This window comes from Leptopilina boulardi, unplaced genomic scaffold (assembly GCF_019393585.1).
Source record: "Leptopilina boulardi isolate dan_hultmark-lab unplaced genomic scaffold, ZJU_Lbou_2.1 LbouV2_150, whole genome shotgun sequence".
Taxonomy (NCBI): Eukaryota; Metazoa; Arthropoda; class Insecta; order Hymenoptera; family Figitidae; genus Leptopilina; species Leptopilina boulardi.
The window spans coordinates 686,218-705,828 of record NW_026137697.1 but is presented as its reverse complement, the minus strand read 5'-3'; the positions used below and the strand labels follow the sequence as shown (position 1 = coordinate 705,828).

The 19,611-nt window shown below is 36.4% G+C and overlaps 1 protein-coding gene across 5 annotated transcripts in view; it reads right to left on the bottom strand.

Moving 5' to 3' along the window:
- Positions 1-1,019: 1,019 nt before the first annotated feature.
- LOC127276664 (nuclear hormone receptor E75) overlaps positions 1,020-19,611 on the bottom strand; it is a 164,769-nt gene continuing 146,177 nt past the window's right edge. For 3 of the 5 annotated variants that reach the window (XM_051297260.1, XM_051297263.1, XM_051297264.1), the window contains exons 2-5: positions 16,015-16,103; positions 7,252-7,396; positions 5,059-5,300; positions 1,020-4,834 (exon numbers count right to left, since the gene is read on the bottom strand). In XM_051297260.1, coding sequence (XP_051153217.1) covers positions 2,864-4,834; positions 5,059-5,300; positions 7,252-7,396; positions 16,015-16,103 — 2,447 coding nt within the window. In that variant the 3' untranslated portion in view covers positions 1,020-2,863. Of the gene's footprint in view, positions 4,835-5,058; positions 5,301-5,706; positions 6,087-7,251; positions 7,397-16,014; positions 16,104-17,112; positions 17,563-19,611 lie in introns of those variants that run through there. The other 2 variants (XM_051297261.1, XM_051297265.1) reach the window with 2 other exon arrangements.

The following is a 19,611-nucleotide window of genomic DNA, read 5'->3' as shown; positions in this document are numbered from 1 at the left end:
AATAAACTTCTTTTTTTTTTTCATTTGCGAGTCATTTAATTTTTTAATTACATTATATGTCTCTAGATATTAATATATGCAAACGCTGGGGCTAATCCTTAAGCTGAATAACTAAGCAGCTTAGTTTCAACCCAACTGCGTAATAATTACAGTAAAAGGTAAATATTTGAATTTTCCACTAGTAAGTTTGTTTTACTTTTTAAATTTGACTTCATTTAAAAGAAAAGCGTTCAATTTTCCTAAAAAAAAATTTCTAAAAGCTAAATTCAATTTTTTAATAAAGAAAATTTCTCAATTTTTTTTTTTAATCATAAATATTTCTTTTAAACTTAAAAATTTATATTATATTTTTTATATTGGACCTCTATAGACACGTGTAGATAAAATAAATTTAAATTAGACAAAATTAATCAAGGTTCTTTTTTAAAAATGAATTTTATACTGATACTATAATGATTGTATTATCGTTTATTAGAAATATATATATGCGTAGCTTCTCTGAATGTTTTAACTTTTGATGGTCGTCAACAGTTTCAGGTTCAACAAGATCAAGGTTTTTAGACTTTATAAGAAGGTGATATTAAAGAATTAGATTTCAAAATTTTATTTTTGAAAATTTCAAAAAAATATTAAAAGTAAATTAAAAAACAAAAAAACTTGACTACTATCTTAATCAAAAAAGAATAATACTTACCTTTGTTCACAAGTTGCAATTAACACAATCAGAAAAAATTGGATAATTAAAAATGTTTGAAAACCCAACATTTAATTAAAAATTTCTTTTTTAAAATGAAAAAAGGATAAAATATGAATAAATGTATAAGATTAATAATAATAATAATAATAATAATAATAATAATAATAATAATAATAATAATAATAATAAAATTTAATAAGATTAAAATAAAACTGAATTAATAAATTTTTTTATGGAATAATAAAGGAAAAATCGGGAATTGGATGGAAAAAACAAATGGTAATATATATATATATATATAAAATAATAAGAGATTTTGATATATAATTCACCAGACAATGTTTATTCAGACGACCTCACAACTCCCAAGCGTACAAAAAATGACGTGCTCACTGGGCAATATGCGGGGCTACTTTGTATTTTCTTGTACAGTATTTTTTTTTTTTTTATATATTTTATTTATTTTTCTATATTTTATTCATGTTTGATGTGAAAGTGATTGTGTACGAATGTGTAATTTGAGTGTGAGTGTATACAATCTTTTCTTCCTAACTTCACCGGAACAATAACTGTTTGTTTTTTATTTATTTATTTTTTTTAATCATTTCTTAATGGATAGAGAAATATATCATACTTTATGTATCGTTTACTATAATAATTATGTGTAGTTTATGCAATAACAGTATACGAATATCAACGCTAGTTTTTTTTTTTTGCGGGCTGGGTTTTTTTTTACTGAAGGATTTTATTTAAATTTTTTTTTCTTTCCAAAAAGACGTCCGATAAAAATTGGTCATAGGGAGAGAAGAATATTTATTATTGTTTTTTTTTTTTTTTTTTTTTAATCTTTATGAACAAATGACTACAGGAGTGCACGACCACAAGAGGAAACAATCTGCCAAGGAAGAGGGTGGGGGGAGGGGGTTTACATGCAACGATAACGAATCAGGAATGATTCCGAGTACAATAAATACGTAGAAAGAGCAAGCAGCGCATTAGCGAAGAAACGAATGCTGCTACGTAGTAAAGAGACAGAGGTGCGCACTAGATGTGTTTTTTTTTCGGATCAAGAAATTTTTTTTTTTTTCCTTTTTTTGCAACATGCCTTTTTTTTGTTATGGGGGTGCTTGTATTAATGGAGGGTGGAGGGGGGCGGGGCGGGCGTCTCAACAACACATTGGCGGCGGCCCGCCGCGATTTCTCGCTTTCTTCGAAATTCACGCCACTCGCGCCTAAATAAAGTCCTAGCCTTAATTTCTAACTATTTACACAGCATTATTTATTTTTTTCGTCGATTTTTTGTTTGTAGCTAATTTATTCATTCATTCTTTCATGCGACATTAATATTTGCATGTATACTCTTTTTTTTTTTGTTTTTTTTTTTAAACTACAAATTCTAATATAACACGACGGTTTAGATTTTTAAATTTGCTTGAAATCTGTTTTTTTTTCGGTAGACACACACGACACGTGGTATAAAGGTACGGTAATTGCAAACTGGAGGCCGCGGCGGACCGATCAGTCTCATAACAAAACTCTTAAAACTTTAATAGCTTCTGGCTTTTAATAATTCTTGGATTTTTTTTTCGATTGCCCAGGCTCATTTTCAGACATTCTTTTTTACATTATTTTGGACTCATACATACACACAAGACAAAAAATTTTTTTACGATTACTATGTCTTAGGATAGTACAATAATATTAATGATTTTTTTTTTTTTTTTAATAATATTTAATAATTATAGTAGAGTAGATGATTGATGAATGATGTGGAGGCTGTACAGAATGCGCGATTTTCATGATTATCACATGTAGTAGATTATTTTATTTTTTGTTGTAACGTGTATACAAAAAAATTTTTTTTAGCGTTACAAGAATGCTTAGTTTTAGCATTGACAAAAACAGGTGGGAGTTTCTTTGCGCAGCACTGATATATATATATTTTTTTTTTTTGGCACTTTTTAAAAGCGTCTATCAGCGACACTGGCACATCTCATTTTTCTCACAGACACAAAAAGAGAAACTGTTTTGTGATTACCCACCTGTGTTTTTTTTTCACTTTTTTTTTTTTTTTTAATAAATTATTTGGTTTTGTCACGCGCTTGGAGCGTCCTGGCACTTTTTTGGAGATGAAGGCGATGAATTCATTGCCACTCGTAAAAAGCACTACGCCTCAAGAGAAAGGGCCTTGCAGGGTCCAACTAAAGGCCTTGGGGATGGTGATGGTGATTTTTTGGAAAGATTCAACGGCTGTTGACTGTCGGCAATATCAACTTGGAGTTCCATCATGTTACTTGGACATCCGGATAGGACGAGAGTTGCCGCGGTGCTTGAGGTAGGCCTTGGACTCGTGCTACTCGTCGCCGCTGCCGAGAGATATCTTGGTGACGATGCAGGTGAATTGCCAACGACTAAATAGTCTGAAGACTGATGATGCTGATGATGGTGATGATTATTGTTGTGATGATGATTGTTCTGATGTTGTTGTTGCTGGTGTTGTTGACGGGCACCGGTTGTCGTTGTAATGACGGAAGTTGCGGGCCATCTTGATGTGGAATATGCTGAGGTGGCGCACTGAAGGAGACCCTGTGATCCCTGGGGACTGCGTGTGATGGTTGTCGTCGATGCACATTGTTCGGCGGGCGATGGTGACGTTGTGGGTGATCGTGGACTTGCCTCACCACGCATGATGTAATTGTGTATGATGTCTGTGCGCTTCATTTGCTCGGCGGTCATTCTTGGACCTTCCATTAGACTTTTGGCTAAGGTGGAATGAGTGCTGCTGAGTAGGCTCGCTGTTTGTGGACAGTGAGATTGCATTTGGGTAGATGGACTTCGCGCTGGAGGTGATGTCAAATGAAGATGAAGTTGGGATTGAGTGTGTTGGACAACAGCTGGTTCAGCTTCGGCACTATCCTTTTGGCGAAGAGCTCGGAACTTTTTGTGAGGTTTGTAGGCCTCGTCCATGAGTGAATTGGTATCGTAGAGAGGTGGTGCTTGAAGGACTCGCTTTAACACTGGCATGTCTTCGACTTCCTTGTCCTCGGAACGTGGACTCGAGCATACTGATGTGGGTGCACTACTCGCGCTACTGCTTGCCGGTTTGTCGGCTTTCTCGGTACCCGATTCAATTCCACTGTCACTTGGCGAGTCCAATTTACGGAAACGCGGACACTGGGGTGGTTGAGGTGTTTTCGCGAGGGAGGCGCGATGCATATCGTCATCACCGGAACTCGTGCTACCGGAATTGGCTCTTCGACGATGAGGACACAAACCACCGGCGAGAGTTGCCGCGAGTAGCGGTGCACTGGAAGCGTGATGACCGCTGGATGCTGCCACGTGATGATATTCCGTTAATGCTGCAACTTCTCCACTGCACGTGCTTTCTGTACTTGAGACACTGCCAAGGGGACTCTTGACAGCCTCGTCGAGTGCAATGTCCGAGACGGAACCCCAGGAAACAACTGGATCTTCCTCCATAGGCCAATGTTGTTGCATGGAAGCGGCGTGTTGAGCCTGTTGCTGTTGAGCTTGCAATTGTTGCTGTTGCTCAGTCATTTTGAAAGCCAACAATTTTTCCGAATGAAGAGTGTTGAGAGTTCTGAGATCAGGTATTTTCTTGAGAAGCTCTCTCAAAATATCGGGATGTTGAGGATGATTTTGAGCCAAAACTGTTTGAAGGGCATTGCGTAATTTGTTGTGCATGCGTTCAACGAGTTCAGTGTTTCTTAGTCCGGGTCGATCTGCGGCAATCACCACCACAGAACAAAAGAGACCCAATTCAGCGTCTGACAATCTCAGTGAGTTTACTCTCTCTGCAAAGTCGAACATTGAATCCATAAGAAATCTTGCATTGCTGCTGTTGTGGATGGACTCTCGCTTGAGCACTTGGCCATTTAGACAGATCATACTGTTGGTTTGCGCGTCAAACATACAGGCCAATCGTACCAATAGAACTTCGAATACTCCAGCTTTTAGTAAAGTAACTTGATCATCCTGAGCCAATAAACTGAAGCCAGGAATGCGTTTTGCAAATTCCACCACACCACGTATTGCCGGCGAGAACCTTTTGGAAAAGTCTTGCAACAATTCCTGTTGGCCTGTCAACGGCTGTGGATTTGGATTCAATGGACAAGCCTGTAACAAAAAAAAAGAAAAAAACACACATAAATACTACTTCAAAACACAGTTATTGAAAAACTCGCCGAATATCGGAACAATGATTTCCAGACGTCCTTCGATAAAATACTTTCGAGCCGAGGACGTCTGGTTCTGTTTCCGCGTTCGACAAGCTATAAAGCTCGAGTGTACAAAGTCTGTGACTCGTTAACAACAACACATAAAAATCCAATAACACTAACCAAGGTTGGTGGGCATGCTGTGTAGTTTGGAGTTTCTCTCGCCCTGGCAAGAACCGGGGCAACTTTGTCTCTGGTGAAATCGCACGTATCCAAATGAGCACGAACAACAGTAGACAATAGTCGTTGTTCATCCTCAAGCTCGGCTGCTACTGCCTTCTCCTGAGAGCGACTGTGAGAACTCTGCTGCATTGCAGCCAAAATTCTTGCCTTCTCTCTTTTAGGCACGCGCCCGAATCGAACAGCTGCAACAGAAACAAAAAAAAAATCATTCCATCTTGTGATCGTTAAAAACACAAAAAAAGATTCTATCAAGGAAATGAATCTCAATTTGATAAATGATCAGTGAATCACTCTCTTAATGAACAAGTGGCCTTTCTTGATGGTCATAGATCGCGTGACGCGGAAAGGATCTCGCATCATTGTCAACGATTTAACAATGTCAGACACAATTCCAAGGAGAATGAGAGACTCCAATAGGGGAAAGTGAGCGCGCGCGCGCGATACTTTCACGCGACGAAAGTATACTGGCTCCAGGCAACACAAATAGAAAGTTCCAAAGAGATGGTTCACTGATCAAGAAACTTCATTTAATAATAATTTATGATTAAAAAATTATCAATACACGTGGTCAAAAGAATCAACACCTACGGGCATTATGATAATTGACGACACCGTTGAGGATCCCTTTAAGGATCGGTAGCTCGTCTCCCATGACGTTGGGCAGGAGCAAAATTTTGAAAAAAAAAAAATTTTCCCGCCTATATATAAAATCCACAAAAAATAGTTTCGATTGCACTCTGATTATTTATTCCATCAATGAAAAAAAATATATATAATTCCCCAGCACAAACTGATGGTAAATTTGATTTCCAATGCAATCACAGAATGGCACTTGGTCACGGAATTTTAATTTTTGTTTTCGTTTTTTTTATTAAGGCTTGAGCGCGTTTCGATAACGCGTGTAAACGCGAGACAGCATCACCGCCGACTGAGTGACGTTCAGCGAGTCGCGTTCAACAGCCCCCCCACTTATTCAGTCATCAAACGGCCCCCACCAAGCCGGCGCGATTGTGGCCTTTGCCGAGCCTTTGGCCTTGAACTTGGTTTCAACGATAGCCGCGCGAGGCGTACCACCGACCTATATTATACATATATAGAGACGTACGTGGCGCGAACTAAACGAACAACGCAACTTGAGGGTGAAGTGTGTGCGCAGGTGTGAGGATTACCCCAAGGGTAGCTTACCCTTGTGACCTTGAACAACCCCTCGTTTTTCTCAGCTGCCGATGACCTTTTCTAAAAATCCTACTATTTTTGATTATTCTAATATTGATAAAAAAAACTTTTATACTTGGAAAATTTTATTATAAAACATAAGGGGGAGGTAGCTCTAATTAGGATCAGCATTTGTTTCTTCTTTAGATGAATAACGTTTGAGGGCTGAGCGCCTATTGAAAAGGAGATTCGCGAGTTGGTATAGTTTGGCGGGACACATGCGCGCGCTCTCTGCCAGGTGAATTTCAAGTAAGGGGAAAACTGGAAAAGAAGATCAAAAGAGAGGGGGATTATATGTGTAGTTATGAAGAGTGAAGTTCGTGAGGTCTCCGCGAGGCGCCACGCGACGGCGCGTTGTCACTTTGATAGTAGGAGAAGGGGGCATTATCGTGCCGCTGAACCGAAAAAATCGAGCACTAAGAAAGGAGGAGGAGGAGGAGGGAAAGGAGAGTGGGTGCTATTCGGTGGGAGGAATTAGATAGAGAGAGGGTTACTCTGAGGACGTAGCGGCGCGTAGCGGTACTCCTTCTACTGACGGAACCACTTGCAAGGCGAGCAACGACCGACTATTGACCCCGAAGCACCTTCCTATCATAAGGGGTTTTTTTTTTCTAATTCGCAAAAAATTCACCTAATGAAAAAAATTATCAAAAATATATTTTTTTCCATATCTAATAATCTGTCATTTCTAAATTTATTCCACACCGACTAAATTAAATTTTTAATAATTCCAAAAAAATCTATTCACAATGTAAAAAAAAAGGTGGGAGAAAATCCACGGTTGTATACCATGAAATACTTTCTCCACTTTCGCTGCTTGCGACACGACTCGAAATCGTTGCATGATCATCGCTCGAAAACAACATTTGGAAAGTTTTTTTTAGAAAAATTTGGAGTATAAAAAAAATAGATACATACCATCTCGACTCATGCCAACAGCGATGCACTTCTTGAGACGACAGTACTGGCAACGATTTCTGTTGATTCGAAGAATGCTACACTGTTGATTCTTGGTGCAAGGCCTGTATTGAATTTTCTGTTGGATGCTCCTTCGGAAAAAACCCTGTGAATCACCAATAAAACCTTCGTCAATTTGACCGTCGCTGTCAGATGATGACTCCGAGGAACAATTGTCCCTCGAACGCGAGGTGGCCAGATCGTTATCACACAAGCACCCCATGAATTCGTTCCACACAATTTTTCTTTCCACTCCAAAATTAAAAAAAAAAAAAAATGAGAAGAATAATCTTTCACACAAAACTTGAATTAATCACTGGCACATAAAGTATTTTTTTGCAAAAAATAAAAAGAGTGCACTTTTTTTTTTTGTGAACACACACGCGACTTGTATCTAGTAAAGACGCGTCCGTTGATATCGGAGTTTGGCTATGGACTGGCTCTCTCTAGTACAGAGAGCATATTGCTTCTGACTCGCGAGAAAGAGAGAGAGAAGTGGGGGTCCCTCTGACCCAATTCCCGGACATTCACCCGCAGTTCACCGCGTGAAAGTGAGAGTCTCTATACACGCTCGTCGCTCCCTCATTTTCTCTCTTGCACATTGGCAACCCCTTATGAGTTTATCTCACTCGTGCTACCATTAGCGCGCGCCGATCGCTCTAGTAACGGGTTCCTTTCCCCCATCGACCCCTCCCTCTAGTTCTCTCTCTCTAACTTCATAATGTGTCCCACCCTCTAAGTTCTTCGACCCCTCTACCCACAAATAACTATATCAACATATAATTGACCCCCCATTTTATTTTTACAGATTTCTCGATGAATCATAATTTGTATCATAAAAAAAAAAAAAAGAGTAACCAATTTCCCGTGGGGGAGGCAAATTTAGCTACGGGGTCGACTATCTCCGGTCATTGTCCTGGTTCGAGTAAGTTCGGGAAAAGCCCAGGTCCAAAGAAGGACAGGTCAGCGGGAGTCCCTCCTCGGCTATCGGTCAACGACCTCTCTCTCTTTCTCTCTCTGTCTTGTGGATTATGTAACGAACTGTATGTGGTGGAACGTCGTTGTTGACGCTTGCGCACAATATGCATATATAAACGACGACAACGACGACGACAACGACCAAAGAGGACGATTCAAGTGACTCTTTTAAATGACGTCAGAACTCGCGACCTCGCCTACCTCAACTTATAGTGCAGCGAGGAACGAAGGTACCGTTGCACCTTGCAATGACGACGCGATTCCTAAGACTCCTCCCTTTAGAAAAAAAAAATAAAAATACAGAAACAACGATCTATACAGTTTGCTTCTAATCATCGTGAGAACCAGAAAAAGATCATGCAAAAACGGGTTGCAGAAAATCGTCTCGATATCAAACAACTTCATACGTCATTTATCCGTGTTTTCACTCGATAAGCTAATCGACAACTAATCATTCATCCGACTATATACTCAACACTGCAAGTGCGAGTTTATATATATACAAGAGAGAAAGTTTATTCATAACGCGTGTTTGCAATATAGTCATTTTAGAGAAAAGAATTCCAGGTTGTAGAATTTGGATCTTTTTGGAGTAATTTTTTTCTCGATTCCCTAGAGTTCTGTAGTTGTACGAGAATTAGGTTCCAAATTGGAGCAATTCTTTTTGGAAAAAGAAAAAGGTTTCTCAAATATTTCTGGATTTCCTTTAGTTTCGTAAGCCTACAAGAATTGGGTTCCAAATTAGAGCATTGTTTTAGGAAAACAGTTTCCTAAAGGTTTGTGGAATTTCTAGAGTAGTTCTAAAAGGATTAGGATTAACTTGTTCAAAAACGGAGCAATTTTGTAGGAAACGGTTACCAAAAGATTTATGGATTTTCTAGACTTCCGTAGTTGTACGAGAATTAGGTTCCAAATTGAAGCAATTCTTTTGGAAAAAGAGTTTGCTAAAGGTTTCTCAAATATTTCTGGATTTCCTTTAGATTCGTAAGCCTACAAGAATTGGGTTTGACTCGTTCCAAATTAGAGCATTGTTTTAGGAAAACAGTTTCCTAAAGGTTTCCTAAAGATTTGTGGAATTTCTAGAGTAGTTCTACAAGGATTAGGGATCAACTTGTTCCAAAACGGAGCAATTTTGTAGGAAAAGGTTACCAAAAGATTTATGGATTTTTTAGAGTTCCGTAGTTATACGAGAATTAGGTTCCAAATTGGAGCAATTCTTTTTGAAAAAAGAAAAAGGTTTCTCAAATATTTCTGGATTTCCTTTAGTTTCGGAAGCCTACAAGAATTGGCTTTCAAATTAGAGCATTGTTTTAGGAAAACAGTTTCCTAAAGGTTTCCTAAAGATTTGTAGAATTTCTAGAGTAGTTCTACAAGGATTAGGATTAACTTGTTCCAAAACGGAGCAATTTTGTAGGAAATGGTTACCAAAAGATTTCTGGATTTCCTTTAGTTTCGTAAGCCTACAAGAATTAGGTTCCAAATTGGAGCAATTCTTTTTGGAAAAAGAAAAAGGTTTCTCAAATATTTCTGAATTTCCTTTAGTTTCGTAAGCCTACATGAATTGGGTTTGACTCGTTCCAAATTGGAGCATTGTTTTAGGAAAACAGTTTCCTAAAGGTTTCCTAAAGATTTGTGGAATTTCTAGAGTAGTTTTACAAGAATTAGGGATCAACTTGTTCCAAAACGGAGCAATTTTGTAGGAAATGGTTACCAAAAGATTTATGAATTTCCTAGAGTTCCGTAGTTGTACAAAAATTAGAACCTCCTTGTTCCAAATTGAAGCAATTTTTAGGACAAATGTTTGCCAAAATTTTCTATTATTTCCTAGTTGTTCCGCATAGCATTTTACTTGTTCCAAAAATGAATCTACGGACAAATGTTTCCAAAAAAGATTTCTACTAATTGTACAAAAATTAGCATTCCTTATCGTTGAAAATAGAAAGTTTTATTTATCAAAAAATTTCAATATCCATACTAAATTAACGGATATCGTTGTCGGTGAAAATAAATATAAATTTTTGTTGCTGACAAAAGATTGGTAGCAAAAATCTATGCAAGTTTTCGCCCGGACGAGGGCACTAACCCTGGTTGAACCCCATTGGAATAGGAAAAAGAGGGGCAGTGGGTGATGAGGGAGAATCTGGAGGTGGGTATACATCGATCTCTTTTCAACGGTTGCATTCCCCAAACGGGTCATGAAGGGGTTGAAACACCTTCGCGCTACTGCCTCCAGTTTCTCGGCGCAGGCGTTCCACTCTCATCATCCTCCCTTGTCACGGGGGTTGCCATGACGCTATTCCTGTATTCGGCTATTCCAATTTTAACACTTGCACCCCACCCTTCCATTTTCAATCGGTCATTGTGTTCATTTTCCATAGTTCTACGACCTCGTTTAAACTCTTCCATGACATAAGAGGAGTCCATCATTCTTAAGCTTACGGAATTTTTAAATTCTTTTCAAGAAAAATTACATAAAATGAATTTCAGAGAGAGATGAAAAGTTTCCTCGCTAAAATAATTTCAAAATTTTTGAAAATTACTATATAATGAGAAAAATCTATTTTTGATGAGGATTTTGTTTTTGGACGAAAACGTGTGTTATACACGTTACATTTGGTAACTGTTGCAACTATATCAGAATCGGTCATGACGGCACAAGATTGCACAGAGTGTATATAGCATATACGACGTGGCCGCGAGGCCAACGACCGGAGCGCCGCGTGCGATTGCAAGTGGAGTGCTTGGGTAGGGGAAGGTGAACGTTTTTAAGGGGGTTGGCGAGAGGGAGTAGGAGGAGGAGGAGGAGGCAATGAGGAGGGGGAGGAAGGTACGAAACGGAGTAACGGTGACGTACGTAACTTTTGCGCGTGCGCAATTTGAAACCGCGACAATACTGCGCCGCTCGGGGGCATTAACCGCGCGCGCTCCGACCCCAAGAATTTTCTAGTCGTCCGGGGTTCGATAACTATGTCCACAATTATGCACTTTATATATCTTAATCTCCCATCCATTTTACTTTTCAAAAGATGATTTTTTTTAAAAATTGCGAATGAAAAAAACACACATAAAGACAATGAATTTTGAGGCGCATCGAAAGATAAGATAAGGTGACACAGATTTTATGGACTTTTAATCTTTTCGTTGATTTGAGAAAATCGAGTCTTTATCCCAGGGACTTAAATAGATTTTTGCAATGCAATTGATATTTTGTATATATGTATACGTTATCGTTTTTTTTTTTTGCCGTTCGCGAAATGTGTTATCTATAAAGAGAGTTCCGCAGATATATTGCCTCTCGGTGGTACACCTACCACAATAATAAGCTGCTGACCCGATTCTAAAGTAGATGCAGAGAGCGGGGTCAGTAACCCCGAGTGTGAGTACCGAAATACTCGCGCGCAATCAAATGAAAATGAGATCACGACTCGTTACGACATCAAAAGTGATGGTACGGAGAGGGAAGCACACGTGACGTAACTAGCTCGTGAGGTCGACGACCGGAGGGTTAATGCACCCCACGCATCTATTTCACCCTTCTTGTATATATATATATATATATATATATATATATATATATATATGTGGGAGAGGAAGAGTGCGTTTTACTTATTTGTATGCACTAAATTCCTATCAAAATTTATATAATTTCTCATTCACTTTTTTTTTTATCTTTTTCCATTTTATATCAAAATTATATTCTTTATTTTTAAGACAAGATCAATATATGTTCGTTAGTAATAATTAAGTGTCGCCTAGGAAACCCATGCCAGAAATAAATATTGTTCATGCATTTTTTGGTGAATTGAAAATATTGGTGAGGTGCATTGAAATTAAATAATTTTAAGTTTCATTTAAAAAAATTTTTCCGTCTATTGTTGATTTTAATGAAAAAGAAATGGAAAATCAAAAATGTTTTGTGAAATATTATATTTTTGACCTATTTTTTTTGTAGTAGTAGTACAACATAGAAGACTTTCAAAATATGTGAAAATGATTTTCTTTCTGTAAATCGTTCCAATTTCTTTTATCCTCTCATCTATTCAGGAGAAATAATAAATAAACCCCCATAATCTATTCAGTGAAAAAAAAAAATCGTGTTTCATTGAATTGATTTTTTCTTTAGAAGAAATTTATTTCTATTCAATCATTCCTTGGTTAAATGTATCGGTAGCCAATGAAAAATTATCATTCTTGATATGACGGTTTTATTTGATACAAAAAAAAAAAAAAAAATTTGAAACTCTTTGTATGATGAATTTTAAATTTTTTAAAGTTAAAATTCGCCGTTGAATTTTTGAATTCTATATTGAGCTTTACACACTCTAAATCTGAATTAGTAAAAATGTTTACTAATTTGTATTAGTGACTCACTTTTTGCTTCTGGATTAGTAAAATTTTACTATAATTATTAGTAACTTTTACTAACAATTAGTAAAATTTTACTAATTATTAGTAACTTTTACTAACAATTAGTAAAATTTTACTAATTATTAGTAACTTTTACTAACAATTAGTAAAATTTAACTAATTCAGAATTAAATAATTCAGAATTTAGAATTGTAGCGAGGAATTTTAAATTCACCATGAGATTCAAAATTCACCCCCGGAATTTCAAGTTGAGAATTGTAAAATTCACCATAGAATTCAGAAATTCATAACAGAATTGCAAACTTTACCATAGAATTCAAATTTTATCGCAGAATTTTAAGTTAACTGTAAAATTATAAAGCTCACCATAAAATTTGACTGTTCATCACAGAATTTTAGAATTCACCATAGAATTCTAAAGTTCACAGTGGAATTCAAAATTGATCAATAGAATTCAAAATTTACTAAAAAAAAATTTCAAGTTGTTGCGAGAATTGCTCTCTAAATCTGAATTAGGAAAAATGGTTACTAATTTGAATTAGTGACTCACTTTTTGCTTCTGAATTAGTAAAATTTTACTAATTATTAGTAAACATTTTTACTAATTCAGATTTAGAGAGGAATTCTCGCAACAACTTGAAATTTTTTTTTGATAATTTTTGAATTCTTTTGATGAATTTTGAATTCCACAGTGAATTTTAGAATTCTATGGTGAATTCTAAAATTCTGTGGTGAACAGTACAATTTTATGGTGAGCTTTATAATTTTACAGTTAACTTAAAATTCTGCGGTAAAATTTGAATTCTATGGTAAAATTTGCAATTCTGTTGTGAATTTTGAATTCTATGGTGAATTTTACAATTCTCAACTTGAAATTCTGAGGTGAATTTGAAATTCCCCGGTACAATTCTAAAACTTAATTTTCTTTTTTCCCATAGGAGAAAAAATAACCCCCAATTAATGCTACCAATAAGAATTGCAGTAAATCAAAAATATTTTGGACAAGGATTCAATGCAAAAGAATTTCAACAAAATTCCCATGGTTTCGATTGTACGAATTTGCACATTCAACAAAATGCAGAGACTCAACTGAATTGAGTGAGTAAAAGCAATTGGATGGACAAGAGGTATAGCGGTCCAAATATGGATTGGTGACGACGACCATGAGAGTTCGCTCTGTGGCGTCCGAGAAAAGTAGCGCCATGTTATATGGAATATATATATATATATATAAAATAGTAAAACCGTAGTGCGACCGAGCGACCTAGTCTTAAAGATACCCAGAGTGCTCTCTTCCGCGTTCCCTTCCCTTTCCACGGGGGCCCCTCTTCTTTTTCAGCGTCCAAGACGCGCTTTACTGCTTGCGGCTAGGTCACGCATTGCTTTAACGTCTATTAAGGCGCCGCTCGCGACCATAAGTTACTGACCCAGTCAACTGACCCTGAAGGCGGGGGGACCAGATGCCCATTAGTTTTTTTTCCACGAATTTCATGAGGGAGTTCTCTTACGTGACGGAAAACCGTCGTCATGATGTCCAGGTGGTTGCATTGAAAAAAATATAGGGCGATCTATTTTTTTTTTTCTCTCTTCCTTTCTAGAAAAAAAAAATAAACATGAAAGGGACATTCCAAGATTTTCTCTCTCTCTCTCTCTCATCATTGTGTACCTGCGCTAAAAGGACACTTCTCTATATTATATAGTTTCAAAATGCTTTCCCTTCTTGCGGACTAGGTGAATGATTTCGTGGGTTCGCTTCTTTTCAACCTGTCGCACAATTTTTAAACGCTGCGGGAATTCTTGATGTGTCCTTTCCCTTCTTATTTCCTACTGCGAGAGAAAAAGTCTCCAAAAACCAGCAAAGTTGAGGCAATCACCGCAAAAACGAAATAAAAGGCGTGAAAGGCAAAACCTCGACAATTATCGAATGTGGTTTAGAGAGAATTCTATTTTGAAAAATAAAATTTATTTTTTTGTGATGATTAACGTAAAAATTGTAGCGAATGGAAGCGTTCACCATGATAGTTGAGGTGAATCTGCGAGAGAATGAGATCGACGATTCGCGACACCAGGTGGTGTGAATGTTGGACTTATAAAATGAGAAGGGGTAATCGACAAAAGAGAGTGGGGAAGATATAATCCCCACCTTTTTTTTATGCTGAAAACCTTCCTTCGCAGTTCGAAGACCACGAGGACGTTGACTCGTCGGCCTTCGACTTTTATTGCGAATTTTTTCGTCCAAAAAAAAAAAACTTTTTTTTCCCCCTCTTTCTCACACACACATTAAAATATTAATGTTTAGTTCCTGATTTCCTGTTTATTGTCCACTAATTCCGGTCAATTGTCTACAAAATTGAACTTCAGACCCCATTCCTGTCGTGCAAAACATGTTTCGGATCAAAAAACAACACTGCACTTTCGCTCGATATAAAAATTTCTCTAATTTTCGTTAAATTTTTTTTAATTTTCGTTCTTAATTTTATTTTATTATTACCAAATTATTAAAAATCTAAAAATTCTTCCCACGCAGGAGAGAAAAAAATTACGCAACATTTTCCCCGCTTTTTTTACATTCATTGATCACTATTGAAAATTGAAAGGAAAGGTCCATCAGATCTCACATTTCAAGGTCCAAGAAATATAATCTATATTTGAAAAAAAAAATTTTTCGTTTCAATAGTAAACGCAGAGGCTAATACTAAATTCTAATCCTTGAACTACAATGTCATTGGACGAGACATACGATGAGAAATTAAAAAAATTTCGAGGCCTTTGACTTCCTCGAGCGTCAAGGTCAATATACTAAGCGGTTGATAACTTTTACATAATAACCTTGACTGTCTCACACATACACATATACACAAACATTCACTTCCTGGCCACCTCTTAAAACACCTCATTTTATACGAACACACCTCTTTTCAAAAAGAATTTCGTTTTTTTTTCCCCCCTTTTTTTCTAGGTCAATTTTTCATAATTATTTGTTTTTATTCATTCTTAAATTTATTCTTAAATTCTTTTTTTCAATTTTAAATTAATTAGAAATTTTAATTTATTTACAATTTAAATTTAATTTAATTACAATAATGTATTTATGAAGAATTTTTGTTTTCGGTTTTAAAATGTTTAGAATAAAAATATTTTCAAAAAAATTGATTATAATTATGGAAATTGAAAAAAAGAAGTGTGTTGTAAAAAAATGATTTTAATTGTAAAATCGTAGTAAACTATCGTGAATTTATTTTGCTTAAATGAAATTAATTTCATTTGAATTCAAATGCTTTCACTGTCATTTATAAAGAAATTTCGCAGAAATAACGATAGTTTAATTTGCGAGTTTACATTTTTTTTATTATTTTTGATATTGAATTTTTCTCTTACCTTGCATCCTTCACAGGAATGAACTCCATAATGAAAACCTGAGGCTTTATCACCACAAACTCGACATAAGACTGTGGTTCCATCAAATTCTGTAAAAAAAAAAAAAATAATTTTTAAATTAAAACATTTTCTTTTGTAATTTTATAAATTTTTTGTATAAATTTTTTTTTATAATTGTGCAAAAGGAAGATATATTGGAATCGCGTTTCAAGAGAGAGAAAGAGAGAGAAAGAGATACAGCAATGGGTGGGAGTGAAAGAAGAACACTTTCTCCAGCGCCATGTTACAGCATCGCTGTTACAACTTTCTGCTTTCACTCAGCGCACTCACTGCTCGAGTGCACTGATTAACTTCTCATTTTGATCGAGAGAGAGAGAGAGAAAGAAAAAAGTGTCAATTCTGTTCGACATCATCGATTTTTCAACTTTCCAGCATTACTCGAAAAAAAAAATCTAGAGAAAGGATAGTTTTCTTGGTGATCGGGTTACTGACCTTTCAAATAAGATTTCTAGTTTCATTAATTATGATTTTTTCAACTTTTGTACAAAAAGGAATCGTTGCAGCAAATTTTCTAATTTATATACTGTTCGTGAGTAGCAAAATCATTCATTTTTGATGACGCTGAAGTTACCAACGTTGATTCGACGAATAAACGAACGAATTTTTCGTTTTCAGTTTAGTTTAAAGGCTAAGAACCAATTTTTTTAAATTGAAACTTCTTTATTCTGGTCCCAAATACATCTTTAAACACTAAAAATCCTCAACCAAGGCGGGGAAATAATCAATCTTAGAAAAAAAAAAAAATTCTTTTCGTCAATTCAACGTTGGTAACTTCAGTGTCATCATTTTTGTACTCGAATTTTTACCCAACAGTTTGACAATAATTTTTGAAAAAAAAAATCGAATCTATTTGGAATCGCAAATAATATTTGAAAATTTACCTCTATGAAATAAAGAGTTCTGTAAAAATTATTCTACCATTTGTAAATGACATTTAAAATTCCTACCGAAAAGCAGAAAAGAATTTAAATGTCCTTAATTAGTACCCATAATTTTTGAAATTTTTCATTCGAAGAAATTAAATTAACAAAATTATACCTATATTAAGTTCAGGCTCTGGCCTAGCTGACGAGACAGTTGAATCCATAGTTGGCATATTAGGATTAAGATGAGGGATTTGATTAACTCTATAAGGGGACATATTTGACATGCACGACACCATTGATCCTCGCGAACAATGTGAGGACATTGATGACATTGGTGATTCTGGTGCAGGTGGTGGTATTACCAATGTCTGCATACTACTGTCCGGTGCAAGAATCATCTTGAACTGATTCTTTTATTTAGAAAAAAAAAATTATTATTATTATTATTAATCCAGTGGTTCAATAATCCCAAAATTTTTGCACACACAAAACACTCCACATTTCAAAAAAAAAAAATACACCACACTTTGAAAAAAAATTTCTCCGCCACTTTCAAAAATAGTCACAGAAAAAAAAAAATTACATGAGCACGCGACTTTTATATCGAGAGAGAGAGAGTGAAAGTGAGTCTTCGCTCGAGGGAGGTTCGCGTTGGTCTGACTTGAGTTTGGCGCTGTCGAGTGTTGGTTACCTGGAGCAGCCCTTACTTTACAACAAACCAAAGGAGTGGAGGGGAGTTTAGAGCCTCTCTGCCTGTGTCTACAATATACGCCCTGGCTACCTAGTATGTAGTAGACTGAGAGAGAAAAGAAGTTGAGAAAGAAAATAAAGAGAGAGAGAGAGGGACGCTGACGAGGCGAGTTCATCGTATTTTCAATGTTGGAGGTCACTGACAAGCGAGTAGGGCCCAGTACAATGCCGATCGTTCCATCCGGGGGCCAATCAGAATCGAGCTCGTTGGACCGAGGGCCGTCACTATTGGACCCAACTCTCTCCCACCATTCGGCAACGAGTCTCCTTCCTTCCAACGGAGGAAGTTCATCGGCCGAAACCTTGACTGAATTACCCCGCAGCGGCGGCCAAGGCCATGTGCCCTCTCGCTTGCGCCAACCTCGGCTTATCCGTCCTCCTCTCTTTCTCTCTTTGTTCGCAACACTCTTCCTTCTTTTTTTTTTTTTACCTTCTTCCTCTTTTCGCCTCTGTCTCTCTTTCCTTATCTTTTCATTCTAACCTCTTTTTCTATAAAAAATCCTTCCTCATTTTTGGAAAATACCCCCCAAAATTCTGTACCTAAAGTACTCTTTTAGTAATTAAAATAAAATGGTTGAAAAAAGTTCGACAACCCGCAGCCTTGTATTTCCCAGTGATACATAATATTTTTCTTCCTTCCGTGGGTAATTTGAGGTTGTAAAAAAAAGAGAGGGGGTTAGAGGAGCGTTGATTCTCATTGCGAACAAACTAAAAAAGGAGACTTGGGACCCACACATGTCATGTATGTACGTGTTTTATATATGTAGGAAGCCTTCGAAGCAAAAGTCCTTGGACAGGACACTGAACCGCGACGAAGGAAGGATCCGCGACGACCAAAGAACGTCCACACACGTTCGTCGTTATGCTGACTTGCGTCGAAGGACGAACTCGCGAGAATCATTCTACTTGGCGTGGCGAATTATTTTTCATATATATGTGCGCGCGGGAAAGAATTGTGATGATTTTTTTTGCAACATGAAAGAAAATTGATACTCTCGGGAATAACGTGTTTTATGCTCGATATAAATTTTTTTTGCTCCTATTGGAGAATTTTGGTTTTATTGTCAGGGAAGGGAAATTTTTTTGTTCAAATGGAAAGATTTGTGGAAAATGGAGTGTTTATTTTTTATGATTGCGTAAAATCATTTTTATTCCTTTCACTTTTACTGTTTATAATTTCCATTTTATCTTTTATTTCCATTTTCATTTCCACTTTCTTCAATTTCCATTTTTATTTCCACTTTCTTCAATTTCCATTTTTATTTCCACTTTCACTTTACCTATTTCCATTTCCACTTCCATTTTTTGTATTTGTTCCCACTTCGATTTCCACTTTTCCTGTTCTATTTCCACTTTAACTGTTTCTATTTCCACTTTTCCTATTTCTAATCCTATTTCCACTTTTTCTATTTCTGTTCCCAATTCCATTTCTACTTACAGTTTTCCTATTTCTATTCCTACTTCCATTTCCACTGTTTCCAATTTTCATTCCACCTTCCATTATCAATTTCTCCAATCTAAATGGATGTAGGAATGGAAATTGGAAAAAGTGCAAGTGGAAATAGAAAAAATGGAAATGTCCATGGAAATTAGAAAAAGTGGAAACGGAAACGGAAAAGTCCATGGAAATTGGAAAAAGTGCAAGTGGAAATAGAAAAATTGGAAAAATGTAAATGTCCATAGAAATTGGAAAAAGTGGAAATGGAAACGGAAAAGTCCATGGAAATTGGAAAAAATAGAACTGGAAACGGAAGTGTTCATGGAAATTGGAAAAAGTAGAAATGGAAACGGAAAAGTCCATGGAAATTGGAAAAAATAGAAATGGAAACAGAAAAGTCTATGGAAATTGGAAAAAGTGCAAGTGGAAACAGAAAAATTGGAAAAATGGAAATGGAAAAGTCTATGGAAATTGGAAAAAGTG